Source organism: Stegodyphus dumicola, chromosome 7 (genome assembly GCF_044657685.1).
Source record: "Stegodyphus dumicola isolate Sdum_Otavi_A_Nest chromosome 7, ASM4465768v1".
NCBI classification, from domain to species: Eukaryota; Metazoa; Arthropoda; class Arachnida; order Araneae; family Eresidae; genus Stegodyphus; species Stegodyphus dumicola.
Genome location: NC_140774.1, coordinates 72,705,487 through 72,720,864, shown reverse-complemented (window position 1 = coordinate 72,720,864; position 15,378 = coordinate 72,705,487). Strand labels below are relative to the sequence as shown.

At 30.0% G+C, this 15,378-nt stretch overlaps 1 protein-coding gene across 3 annotated transcripts in view; it reads right to left on the bottom strand.

Annotated features, from left to right (window-relative positions):
* LOC118196844 (28S rRNA (uridine-N(3))-methyltransferase) overlaps nucleotides 1-15,378 on the bottom strand; it is a 61,482-nt gene that overhangs the window by 41,357 nt on the left and 4,747 nt on the right. For all 3 annotated transcript variants that reach the window (XM_085820450.1, XM_085820449.1, XM_035368323.2), the window contains exons 3-6: nucleotides 13,494-13,699; nucleotides 6,037-6,104; nucleotides 5,801-5,943; nucleotides 5,110-5,240 (exon numbers count right to left, since the gene is read on the bottom strand). In XM_085820450.1, coding sequence (XP_085676576.1) covers nucleotides 5,110-5,240; nucleotides 5,801-5,943; nucleotides 6,037-6,104; nucleotides 13,494-13,699 — 548 coding nt within the window. The remainder of the gene's footprint in view (nucleotides 1-5,109; nucleotides 5,241-5,800; nucleotides 5,944-6,036; nucleotides 6,105-13,493; nucleotides 13,700-15,378) is intronic.

Sequence of the window (15,378 nt, the reverse complement as noted above, 5' to 3'; positions counted from 1 at the left end):
TTTATATTTAAAATGAATTGTCAAAATTGACAAAGCCAAAAACAGTAGGAAAAAATTATAATGAGAATATTTCATCATAAATTAACAACACATGGAGACTTCTGTACTTATTTAATAAAGAAAGATTTAATTATTCAAGACATAGCTATGGATTTGCTGCTCTGGATTACTTGTGCATAAAGCTTACAACAAATATTTCCCTCAAGTGACAATATTTTCTTCTATTTTGTCAGGACTTGAAATCTACAAACTGAAAACTACTATTAGAGTTAGTTAAAGATCTTCAAAAATATAAAAACATAGCATCATTTTCTAAATTTTTTATACTTTATGTACACTGCTCAAAAAAAAAAAAAAAAAAAAAAAAAAAATGGGACAGTCCTATATCTCCCGATCTACTGGGCCGATTGACAAAATTCAAATTGCGTTCTTCATGTCTCGAAAGCGCGACTTAGGATATATATTAGATTTATATATAGCACTATTCTAACATAGGTATTTTGACACAAAATCAGACTTTGTCTGAAATAACATACCAATTTTTTTACATATTTCGATTCTACGACTCAAATTACGCCTAAATATGAAATTTTGTAAAATTTGGAGCAAAATTTACGGAGAAATTCACAAATTTATGGTGCCACTTTTTTGTCAGTTTGCGCCAAGAATACTTCCCTTGGCTAACTTCTTAATATATGGCAATCTAGTTTCCTTTCCCGTGAGAGGAAAAAAAGTCACCATCGTTCCTTTTTTCCAAATAATGTTCTTTATATTATATTTTTAATTATAACTTATTATTTTAAGTAATATTTTCTTTTTCGAATTTCATTTTAATTGTTTAAGTTGCACGTTTTTTTTTTTTTTTTTTTCCCCTGAATAACTGTTTTAAAAATTTCTATTTACCTATTCGAACTGCGTAAATAAAGGTGCAGCGTTCATTTTTTTTTTTTTTTTCAAATAGTTTTCTTTATATATATTTTTCGTCATAGTTATTATTTTAGGTAATTTTTAAATTTTTATACTTTTATTTTAATTGTTTGTGTTGCATTGTCTCTTCAGAGAATTTTTTAAAATTTTCTATTTATTCCTTCGAACTGAGCATTTTAAATATATTTATTAATATCAATTTTCCAGAATTTGATTTTATTTATTTGAACTGCGTTTCTTTCGGAAGAATACTTTGTAACCCAGACTACGATGAGTTTGAAAACTGCATACTATATTAACAGAGAAAATACAGTAAAGCACAGTTTTACACAATATTCCGTTCAGAAAAGATATATATAAATAAGAGAATGTATAACTGACATTTTAACTTAGGATGACTTGCATACACTGCTTTAAACAGTTTTATCATTGTGCCCATTGCTTTACACAATTTTATCCTACATTTGGTTTCTTAAAATGTTATTCATATTTTAGTCAAATATTTTATTTTTGAAATCGCAGGAATCAAACATCATAACGTTGAAAATTTTTAAATTAAAAAAAATACAAATACTAAATTTTACGAAAAAATTTATTTTTCTTCTCTTTTCTTTAAGCATTCTGAAAGTATATTAAAAAGTATCCAACTTTTCGAAACATTTTGGTATTTCTGACAATTATTTTAAATAAAGTTATCGCCTTCCATTTCATAAAGGCCCACAAACGGCCGAGCGGTAAAGACGCTGATCACTGGTAGTTCAGTCCGAGGTTCGAATCCCGCGAACGGGCTGGTTGCATGGGTGTTTTCGTGGTTTTCCCGATGTGTAACGTGTATACGAGCCAGTTTCCCTTAGAAAGTCCTCCATGAAGGCATCCCTCCCTTTAGGCAGATAGCCCTCGTGTGCTTTGCCATAATTAAATAATCCAATCCAATCCAATCCAATCCTTAATTAAATATAACTGATTTGTAACTTCTACTAGAACTGAGGTTAAGAATTGAAGTGCAAATAAATAATATCGTGTGCAATCTTGATTAATATAAAATTAAAAATATTTGCACAGAAAAATATTTGCATTAAAGTATTTGATAAAATCAGATCTATTGTATAAAAGCAACAACATTTTTTACAGTTATCTTTAAATCAATTTTTATTTATTCATACTTTGTTTCTACCGTGTGAAGAGTGATTTATTATTTATGAGTTTTAAGTATCTGAAGCTTCAACGCTTTCAGACAGAAAGTTTTTTGAAATATTTGCAATTACTTTATAAGAAGGATTTATTAATAACCGTAATAATTGCTTATTATATTATTGATGATTAGGAATCAGTTCTTGACAATTACATTCTAAATTAGAATTTTAAGAATTATTAGAATTTTAAATTAGAATAATGAAAATACGCTACGCACAAAAATACATTTTAAGATAAAAAAAGAGTTGATTTTTTATATTTTAAAACTTCTTGAATTCATTTAATAAACATTGTATCCTCGTTGTTAATTGAATTCAGAATGTTGGGTGTCGTTTATATAATTATTCTTATTTGTCCACGAAATCTGCTGACATATCCAGCGATTAAGTAGCTGGAGATCATTTCTACATAACCATTGAACTTCCATTAATTCAGTCTCTAGAAGGTTGTATATTTATATCATAATTTGACTTTTATAAAAATGATTATTCTAAATCTTATGTTTCTAGAAAAATATACTGTGCTTTAAAAATATGGATGATAGTACCAGCTGCTCTTTCAGCCACTTCAAAAGCAACAGTTTGTTTAGAAATAAATTATGCAGTTAATGTCATAAAATTCAAATAAATATCAAACGAAAATTCTCAGTTTTAGACAATTCGATTTAAACGAAGTAAAGTAGCAGACGATAAAACGCCGAAGGTAAAAATTTACTCTTATTTTTTTTTTAAAAAAAGAAGATAGAGAGAAATTAAAAAAACAATAGTTAAAAATTTGAATAATATCATCTATAATTTTAAAAAAATAGCTTTTCATATAGTATTAATAAATATTTATTACGCTTCATTGAGGGAAAAAATGTATATAATTAATTCTTCGTAAAATCTTACTTGAAATTTAAGGTTAAAAATAGCTGTGGCAATTCACTGTAACAAAAATCCATACACCACATTTGGCGTTATTATCGCTCAAAAAAAAGATGCCAAATTTCAAAACTCAAAAATATGTAAATTCGTGTATATCTTAGAAAATTTTGAATAAAAAAGTCTAATTTTTTGCAGATATGCTTAAAAATACACCTACTTTAAGATGATGGTAAAAATTTTATAGGTTATAATTCAAAATTTTTTTCGAAAAATTTATAAAAAATACTTAAAAATAGAAATTTAAAAAACACAAAAAATGCATAAATTTTATTTGGAATGAACCTAAATTTCGAAATGTGAGAGAAAAAAATCAAAAAAGTTTAATAAAAAAAGAGATATTAATAAATATTTGCCAAATTCAATTAACATTGAGAAGCTAAAATTTTGAGAGCTAATATTTTATAAACTACTTGTATGATTTTTACAAAACTTGGTATTCTGGCATAATTTGAGACATAGAATCGAAATATGGAAAAAAAATAGTATGTTATTTCAGAAAAAGTCCGATTTTGTGTCAAAATACCTATGTTAGAATAGTGCTATATATAAATCTAATATATATCCTAAGTCGCGCTTTCGAGACATGAGAAACGCAATTTGAATTTTGTCAATCGGCCCAGTAGAACGGGAGATATAGCACTGTCCCATTTTTTTTTTGAGCAGTGTACCTAATTATCAAGTGAAATCAACTTTTTACTTGATTACAAAATGAATGCTCTAAATGGATAGCATTTTTTGTATTCCTAAATTTCTGGTATTGCAAAATTTTATAGGCATTTACTATTAGCGCAATCATCATGGTAAACTTTGTCAAATTTTTAAAGAAGGAAATTGCCAAGCGCACTTATTAAAGAAATATAACAAACAATATACAATGCAGATTGTAAGACAAAGGGAAAAAGCTACCACGCATTTGACATCAAAATAATAATAATATGCCTTTCTTTATAAAAGCAGATAACTAAAATGATCTTTTTTCCCTTTGTAAATAGAAATAAAGGGGAAAAAGTAATGGGGGGAGGAATTGTTGTTGAGGACTTATTAAGAAATATGCACTTTTTCTTGGCAGTTGAATTTACAGGGCAAAAGATCATTACATAAATTGACAAATAGTTTACAATTAAAAAAAAAAAAATTAACATTGTTCCTAAGGTCAGAGTCATGAGTAGCCACACCTTCTTTTCCCCCCCCTTCATCGTTTTAACTTTCAAAATTGATGAAGAAGGTTATACATAAGCTTTAAAGCTATAATACTGCAAATTTATTCATGTTATACCTACTCTGTATTGCTTATTGTTATAGCATGTCTTATTTCCAAGCTCCTACACCAAGGAGCCAGCAAATCAATTCAAATGTCATGAAGTGGACAGTTTCAACGAATTGGTCTTCCAAAAACTTCCAGAGTTCATTATAAGCATACAGGAAGTGCATTCCACCTTGATAATATGAGACCACATGTTTGATCACATGACAAAAATTATTAAATCATTAAAAGTGTTGCCACATGTATCACACTCGCCTGATCACCTGCCCTTAGATTTTCATTAGTTTCACACTCTTCAAAATTTCTTTCATGGTATAAAGTTCAATTTATATGATGCCATAAATCAGCACCTTGTTCAGCTTTTTGCCGATACAGCTAGGTTCTTATGAGGAATTGCGAAGCTCATTAAAAGAAAGCAAACAGTTACCAAACAAAACAGGAAATATAATATTGACTGCTTATTGTTCTTTATATAAGTAAAGGGCCTTTGAAGAACACAGAGAAAGTGCATCATGACTTTTCAGATAAACAGATGCAAAATTTCTTATTTTTTTTTAATAAATCATCAATTTTTAATAGATTAATCATCATATTTATGTGGATAATATTAAATGCACTTTAAAATATTTCAAAACTTACTGAAATATATTATTTATAGATTAACGTAATAACCAAAAATAAATAATTCAAAATACAAAATCTTGGGGGAAAAGTATCTTGGAACACAGAACAAATTTAGACCTTCAGCTAAAAAAAATCTAAAACACTTATAGAGAGAGATAAATAAACTTTATACACCTTTTGTAAACCAATATAAGCATAAGATCCTTTTCCTTCTTTAACTGGTTTATTTAAGATTATTCCCTCTCGATATGGGAATTCATCATCCACTCTAAGATGGTGTGGAATGTCTAAAGGATTTAATAACCCTGTTAAAGAAAATGTTTATGAATAATAATCCACTTACTTTGCTGCATTTAATTATTGATTTTAAATTTTAATATCCAATTCATATTTCAAATTAATACAACTACTGTTTCATTCTTAACTTAAAAGTGGATAAATAAAGTATATTTATCATAACAATGCAGGTTTACACACAAATAAAATTGGTTAATTATACAGTTCATATTATAACATAAGATTAATTTCATAGTAAAAATATTGTTGAAAATAATAACATTCTATTAGGTTAAGTACAAAGAGAAATATAATTTATTGAATTTCAGTTTTATACTTATAGAATGAAATTTTATTTTCAATAAAACTTCAAATCTATTAATTCATAGGAAATTTAAGTCTTGATTTCATTTCTATAACTTGAAAGAAATAAAGTTCAATTTATATTATTTCACTATACTAGGAGATTTAATATATTAAGACAATTGATTCCAAAGAAAAACACAACAAACTAAAGTTTTACAACACAGAATTTCAATAATAAAAACCTTTAAGATAGTTGACTTTTAGAATATGAAACATAAATTACCTGCATACTCTAAATCTTTGTGAATTGGAAAGTAATACTTCCGTAAATACTGGGGACATTCTAAAAATTGTAAAATTCGAACCATTTGGATACAACCATGATTCTTCTTGTGAAGTTTTAAAGCTTGATCATCATCATCAAAACTGGGGGGGGGGGAGGGATTTGATTATTATTTTATTCAAGCAAACATGAATATTAAACTAAATATACAATAAGTAAAATTATATTTATCTTACTTTGTAACTGCAATCTCACTAAACACAATGATTTCATTTACATTGAAAATAGCAGCAGCTCGAGCAATCTGAAAAATATTAAAACATAAATATTCAGTTATGTAAAAATAAAAATAACAATATGATATGCTAATTTAAGAATAGATTGGATCAATAGAAATTAATAATATTTCAAATCATCTAAAAAGGAAAACAGAAAACTATATTCAATTACTTACAATTGGACTACTTAAATAGCTAACATGAAATTTTTATGTATATATCAGTGCACACAAACACAGTTTCACAATAAATGAAAAAAAAAAAAAAAACTGTTTTAAATCACATATCAATTTTGCTTGTGGTCTGACAATCAGTATTTATTTGTCACATATTAACAGAACAGCTATACTAAAGTTTTAAAAGAAAACACAGAATTCCCTCCTGATAAAAATTTTACAAGTCTGTGTTTGTATATGTATACCCATGTATATTTATTATTTCCAATGCCCCTCCAAAAAAACTTTTAGAAACTTATCATTAAGCAACAAAAGATTTAGATGGATTCCTTAAATCAGCAACATTGAAAAATCTAGCTTTTTGAGAAATAACCTGTCTAACATAACTGTGGCAATTGTCTGATTTGCTGTTTTGAAAGTTTTCATCTTTGTATTTTTCACAACATTTAAAACAATATTTTAAAGGTCATATTTTATTACTTTTCCTAAATTACTCAAATATGAAGCATTTTAGATTTCAAAACAAATAATGTTTTCTATTTATACATGTCCATACACAGAACTGCCACAGTAATCCAACTAATAACCCTACGAATGCAATACTGAAAGTTTAGCAGAAAAATTTTCTATCTTGCATAATCTTTACAACAGCAACCAAAAAGAAAAAAAAAAAAAAAAAAAAACTTTATCTAAAGTAGATTTCCATATTTCCATATAACAATTAATACACATCACACATTATACATATAAAGATTTTAGAAATTTCAAAATTAAAATTATTAAGTCATCCTGCAAGCTAGATAGCCTCCATTTTTGATTCAATTATTATGTCTTGATAGATATATATATATATATACAGTCAAAAGTCTTTAATCCGGACTCATTGGGACTTCAGCGATTCTGGATTATAGATCATCAGTTTAAAACTGGTAAGATGGCATGCAACCGTAATTTATTTATTAATGAAATTTATGAATGAATTTATGAAATAAAGAACAATTATGATCTAAAGAGTATCAAAATTTACAAAAAAAAAAGCTTAATATTTATTTGTTTACTTTATTAAACATTTCTTTCAACGCGCGCATTCGTAAAGCATACATTACGCATAGTCGAAATTAGAAAATTGCAACCAGAAAACTATTTAATGTGTATTCATCATATTTATAATGAATTTGATTTAAATCATATCAGAGTACATCGAGATGAAATACTACATTTAGTAAGGAATTATAAGCCGAATAAAATAAAAAAATCTGCCCTGAAGATAAGGATAGTGCTGACAGATCAACTTCCAGTTCATTGCGCACCGCGACATTCCCCTCCCCCGCAGAGCACTGTGAAATTGATAAACAGATTTCAGAATGGTTAGAGAAACAAAGGATATGCCTTTATCCATTCTTTGCAGCAATTCCACTTTTTGTTTGATGGAAATCGAAACATGCGTTCGCTTTGTAGATCCTTTGGCAGCTCCAGCATCGGAAATTCTATTTGACATAATCAAAAGTTCAAGCTTACTTTTATAAAATTGCTCTAACAGTCTGCAAAAAATAATAAGCCGGATCCAATTCGAAGATTAAGGAACAACGCAATCTGCAACATTAACTGAAATAGATAATTAGATAATTTTAGCTTAGCTTATACCATCCGTTATACATTAAGCACGTATGCATAAACGTATTATGCACATGCATAAAGGTATTACATGCATGCATAAGTGCATATGTGCATGCATCAATGCATTATGCTTTGAGAAAGTTTGTAGCTTTGAGGTCCGGATAATAGATCATTCCAGATTATGGGCGTCCACAGTAACGACTTTTGACTGTATACACACACACACCATCTGCCCAGAAAGTTCAGAGACTAGATTAATGAAAAATGATTAATGATTAATTTCAGAGACAATATTTTTCAATAAATAAGTTTTGAGTGTTGGACTATGTTATTCAAAACTTGATGTCTCTAGGTACCATTGTTTTTTTTCATAATGCAAAAAACAGATTCTTTATTATTTAATTTCTTTAAATATAGTGCAGGGCTCTATTATTTGGTAGCAAAAACTTAAAAAGCGACTCAGACTTTTATAGTGAACCAAAGCAAAATGGCAAAACGAAATTAATAGCATTACTGGGCTAAATATAAAAAAAAGCTTCTCAGGCAGCTTCTCAAGCATTATATGCAAAGAAAACACTCAAAAGGTAGTTGAAAATATCATTAGTGCCATAAGCAAAAAATCTAAAATAAAATACCATATATCTGTAATTTCCCATTCATAATTAATTATTATCTACACACATTGGCCAATGAATTAGAAGTGTTTGAGATTTTCATTTGAATGCATGCTAGGGATGAAATATACAATTTTTTTTTTTTTTTTTTTTTAATGGCAAGAGTTACACATGGTTGGAATGCCAGTTTAAGTTAGGTGTACGAGTGCTTTTCACAATGAATAAAGTAAATTGGAAAAAATGACAGATCTTTCACAATTTAAAAAAAGGTTTATTGTTGGTGACCATTTAGCAGGAACCTCGATTTCAAAGACAACAAATCTCACTGGGTACTCAAAGGCAGCCATATCAAAGGTTTTCAAAAGTTGGAATCAGAACCCACAGTCCACCTCTAGATGAAGTAACTGCAGTTTCAGCACAGTTTTCCAAGAGAGTGATTGGCGGCATCTCCAAAGAATTGTACAGCAGAACCGGGACTCTACTGTGCTTCAACTGACACAGATCGTCAACCAAGGCTCTTCCCAACAGATTTCAGCTTGAACCATGCACAGAGAATTGAAGAGTTATAGAAATGCATATTCAGGTGCCTGTGAGAAAAACCACTCATTTCTGCCCGACATGCAGGAATCCATTTGCAGTGGTGTTAGGAAAAATGATACTAGGCATGTGAGATCTGGAAACAGGTAATATCGTCAGATGAATTCCACTACACCTTATTTTACACTGATGGAAGATGTCGAATTTGACGAGAACCTAATGAAGATATGAATCTATCTTGCCTTACTAGCACTGTGCAAGAGTTTGGTGGGAGTATCATGATATGATGCATGTTCTGCTGGCATGGAAGTGGTGCCCTGGTGTTCTTCGAGGGTAAACAAACAGCCATGAGATGCCTAGATATATTGGCAGATCAAGCACACCCTGCAATGTTGCATTTTTATCCTGATGGCGACAGATACTTTATGGACAATAATGCAACTATACATCATGCCAGAAGTGTCCAAAATTTGTTTGCTGAACATCAGTCTGACTTCCAACACCTTCCATGGCCACCGCATAGCTCAGATCTTAACCCCATAGAAAATATATGGCATATAGTGGAAAGATGCATTTGATAGGATTCTCCGTTTAATTTACAAGATCTAAAGAGCTGCATAACAAATGCATGGTATTCTCTGGACATAAATGCACTCCAGAAACGAATCAGAGCAGTTATGCGTGTAAAACATGGTCCAATAAAATATTGATTTTGGGGGATTCTAATTCATTGACCAGTGTGTGTATTAATTGTACTCCTTGACTCAGTTTACAGTTCCTAAATTGATAGTTTTGAAACATAAGTGCTTGTTAATATTGAATAATTTTTATACTACAGAATATATCATATTCTTGTCCTGGTGAGAAATATTAATTATTTATTGAAAGCATCTGCTTAGGCATTTTGTATAATACAAATGCAAACTGAATTAAAATTTAAAAAGTGCATGCTGTAAAAGGCATAAATATAATGTAAAATATTAAAGTAAACTAGTTATGGATAAAATTACACTCTTCTTCTGGCAGGCATTTATTGAAAACAAGTGACTAAATTAAAGGATAATATTCATCACTATCTGATTATCCCCCCAACCCTCCCACAAAGTTGCTAATCATTGGCGACTAATTTATCGCCAACCTCAGCAATTTAAAAAACGTATGGCTTCACGGAAAATAACATAAAACAGCAACAAAATAATGAAATCAAAAATGCAAGAAATAACCATAATAAAACACTGAAAGTTGCTTAAAAGACACATCTATGAAGAAACAATCCAAATTACATAAAACGGGAACTAATTAAATTAAAGTCACAAGAAATATCCATAATAAAGCACTTAACTTTCCCCCCTCCCCAGCTGTTCTCCCACGTATATATCAACCTGTTTTCACTTTAAAAAAATTAGAAATTTGCACAAATTTGGAAAAAGCTAATCATAGAATTACAGGCATACACTCAGAAAAAACTTTTATCACAATCACCTAAGAACAGATGATAAACTACTTTTGAGCAGCAAGATTTCTACACTAACGTAACATCAAAGATAAATAAAAGCCCATAGTGCATTGCCCGCTGATTCTTCTCAAGATTACCAGAAAGTATGTAATATTCCTCTTTGGCAAAATATATTGGTAAAATTTTCTTACATGTGTTTAGATAATATTTTAAAATTATAATGAAATGCTTTAAACTATTAAAAATATTTTCAAACATATATTAATGTTTAGTTTGTGTTCCTTCCTTATATGTATCTGAACAAGTGGGCAATACTTTAGGGAGCGACAGAAGGCAGCTACATGAGCAATATTTGTCATAGAATGTACAGTCAGAACGCAAAGAGTAAGTCACTAGTTGGCAATATAAATAAAAGGTATAAAAACGGTTGGTCCTTGCACCCAGTGGCACTTTCTACCATGGATTGTCGAGAAGATTGCTGGTTACACGAACCATGAAATTTTAAGGGCAATGGATTGGTCGAGGTGGTCCCATAGCTTGGCTACTAAGATTAATAGATGTTTTCCTTTGGGATCATATGGAAAGCCTAATCTTTGAGTCCCCCATTGAAACCAATATGGATCTAGTCGCCAGGATCACCATTGTTGCCGGCAATATTCGAGAATTGCCAATTGCCTGGTGTCTTCACAAATATGCATCAATCTCTCCCTCACAGTGTGAAGCCTGCATTACACCGGGTAGAAGATCTTTTGAGCAATATATATGAGCATGTTCTGTTAATAAAATATTTTCTGAAGTATCTCTTCTCATTCTTGTATTAATTCTATTACCCTTTAACTTCTCACTCCTTGCATTCCAACCATACATTTTATGATGAATATTGCTCATATAGCTGCCTTCTAGCCCTCCCGAAAGTTTTGCTCAACCAATTCAACCTGCATATATGTGTGAGTGTGTGTATACATATGTTACGGTGAAACACCAAAATCTGGAGAATGTCGACTTTCACCGGTGAATGTCAACATTCACATAGTCGCTTGGTGTATGTCCGAAATATTTTCCAAGTACTCTTATTTCTGACTTACACCGGTGAATGTCGACATTCACCATGTACTAATGGAGAATGTTGAACATATAAGAATATTATATTTCCTTCTCCGTAATTCATTCACAAAAAAACGCACTTGAGACTCAGAATAAGAACTTAAAACACACAGTACATTCAAAATGAGAAAGGAAAATAATAGAAGTTATAAACTTACCAAATTATGTGATTCAAATCTTATTTATTGCAACAACTTAAACTATTATGACACTTTGAATTGCACAAGAAGCCCTTGCTTTTACAACTACATTTATTTGTGGAACATTTCCTTTTGGAATGGCAGCATGTACATATACTCCTCTCTTTTCGACCTACACCAGAGCATATCTGTGATTGTCGACATACACCGGTGAGGGTCCGAATGAAGTGAACATATAACATTTGCAAAAATCTTTTGAAGTCATTTTAATATTATAACTATAATTTGCAACACAATTTTATTATTGCATATTTGAGTTTTCTTAATAGATGGAGTTTTTGAACCTTTAATCATATATATATATATATTTTTCCTTTCATGATAGACCAGATTCCGATATGGAAGAATGTATGGATGGATGTGTTCATAGTATATGCATGTATATATGTAAATACATATGTATGTGAATATACACACACACACATATATGCACATGTATACATTTACATGTGCATCAATACACACATATCTGAATCCAGTCCTGATAAAAGATTTCCCAAATTTCTGTAATTTCAGCATTCCACAAACTATTACTATATACATTCCCAAAGTATTATATGCTGCAGCCCAAATAGTAACTTTTGGGAAGGAAGTATCTAATTGATTCATAAGATATAAAAAAAAGGTCATATAATAAAAGAGAGATTTCACAGGAACAACAAAAAAAAACTAGCCCATTCTTCAGAAGAATGTCAAAGCATCTGAAAAATGCCGAATTACATAGATCTAGTTATAGCAATTTCATAAATTTTTGTTGTTAACTTCTGACATTCTTGCAAGAAATAGGGTAGTTTTTTTTTTTCCCCCCTTCTTAGAAAATTTGACTTTTATCACATAGTTCCTTTTTACATCTTCCAATTCAATAATTAGCAATAAAGTACCTAAATAAACATCACAGTTCAATTTTAGATGCTGCTTCAATGAATTAAAAGTATTTTAAGAAGTAATTCTATCACACTGATGTGAACTGCTTGAATACCAATACTGGATAAAAATGCATACCAGTTTGAAATTTGTCACTGCAAATTTATTTTTAATCTGGTATTCATTTAGCTTAATTTCAATAAGAAGAAGTTTATTGCAAAGTAAATTTTGATATGCAATGTATTTGGAAACAGATATTATTTTGATGAACGAAGACCTAATTTTATACTATTTAATGTAATAAGTTTAGCTACCGATTTTGTAAATGGGTGCTTAGGTTGCTCCACTAAACAATGCCTTAACAATAGGATAATTTTAGCTCTTAATTTTTCCCACTGTTTTCTCTACAACTCCAGATAGCTTTTATATTTTCAGTTGATTTATTCTCAAAATAATCGCTAATCAAAGAATAATATTATGTTTAAATTAATATTATTATATGTTTCAAAATGCTTTGATAATCTTCATTTATGATTAGTTACCAATATATCCATAGGCATACATACATATGTATTTTAATCTAATAACTCACTAATATCTAAAAATGAATAATTATGGCATATAATTGCATATTCAATAAATTTAACACTAACAGAAAGTAGATCCTTATATAAAAACCCTACCAACAGAAAAAAAAAAAAAAAAAAAAAAAATTTAAATGCATTTCAGTGAATAGATTTCTTGCAGTGGGCTAATATTGTTTTATTAAATGAATTAGTTTATGGCTCTCAAAATGTCCAAGAATAGCGTATTCTTGTAATTAAAGGTACAGAAATTAAAGGCATACTTGACCAGCTAAATATGTCTTCAGCTCTGGCGACTGAGCATTATCAAGAATTGATCCAGGAACAGCAATGCTAATGGTATAATGCTGGTGAATTTGGGAATCGCTCAGTGAAGCTGCATTTTCTTCAGAAATTTTCTTGCTTTCTTCAAGTTTCTTTTGTTTCTTCAGAAGCTTCTCTTGTTTCCACTTCTTATGTTCTTCTTTTTCTAAATTAAAAAAAAAAAAAAAAAAAAATGAAACTAATGTAATATTTAAAGAACACTTGAATTTTAAAACATGCAGAAAAAAATCAAGCTTATGTCAATCAGGGGTGATTGCAACCCCATTTCAAAAATACTGAAAAATTCACTACATCATTTCACAAAACTTCTTTTTTTTTTAATATATATACAGTTTATATATATATATATATAGATAATTGCAAAGTTTAGCTTGCTTGTTTGGGAGGGAGAAGTTTAAGTTCTGAGAACTGCTACATTTGTCTTTTCCTTTGCTAGCAACTGAAAGTTAATGTGATTAGCATAATAGTTTGATGTAGGCAGGGGCTTAACTTTTAAATATTAGATTAGAACCTAAAATATTTGGATCTGTCAGCAAGACAGTCTGATGTAGACAGGACCTTAACATTAAAGCATTAGATTAGAACCTGAAGTATCTGGATTATGCATATTAACACGTATTGGTACTAATACTTACCAACCCCCCTCCCTCCAAAACAAGAAGGTAAATTGTTAAAAAAAAAGTAATGAATTCATGCTGTAAGCTGCATAATGTAAGGAGCTAAAGAAAATGGAAGATAATGCTCCACCATAAAAGACATCAAAAGTGCTTTTGGCTTTTTTTTGTGTGTGTGTGTGTGGGGGGGGGTAGCTTTATCAAGATCTCTTTCATTCTGCTGCAATTCCTCAGTAACTTCTAGATGCAATGCAGGTAAAATCTGCGGCATTTTTATAGGCTCTCGTGCTTTTTGACAGAATTTCTCATGCAGCATGTTTCGACAGATATTTATGTAATCGTTCACAGTTGTAACAAGTACAGATATTGGAATATACAGTCAAAAGTCTGTAATCCGGACTCGTCGGGACTTCGGTGATTTCGGATTATCGATTTTTCCGGATTATAGATCATCAGTTTAAATCTAGATAGATGGCATACAGAAATTATAAAATTAAAAATATGAAACTGTAATTTATGAAATAAAGAACAATTATGATCTACAGAGTATCAAAATTTACAAAAAAAAAAAAAAAAAAAAAGCATAATATTTATTTGTTTACTTTATTAAACATTTCTTTCAATGTAAGTTGTTTAAGTTGCTTTGTTTTATGTGATAAGACTTTCTCTTTAATTCTATAAACAGACATAATTTCTTGTTCAGTTACAAAGTTCCGCTGTTCAAGTCCTATAATTGCTGTGTCGAGAATACCGACTAATTTGTAAATCGAAATTTTTTCGTTTTCAATAACCTCTGTGTCACTTTCTTCACTATCGGAAGCGAATTATAATAACGAGGAATTTGATTTAAATCATATTAAAGACGGAGTACATCGAGATGAAATACTACATTTAGTAAGGAATTATAAGCCAAATGAAATAAAAACATCTGCCCTGAAGATAAGGATACTGCTGACAGATCAACTTCCAATTCATTGCGCACCGCGGCGCGTAAACGCCGCGCATGCGCAGAAAGTTTGTAGCTTTGAGGTCCGAATTATAGATCATTCCGGATTATGGGTGTCCGAATTAACGACTTTTGATTGTACACAAAAATGTATTTCTAGAACATTCCCCCCCCTTTTTTTTGCACTAGACACTAATTTTTTCATCCCAGCGGTCTTCTTTTTGTAATCACTCTCATTAGAATTTACTTGATTCCAGCATACGA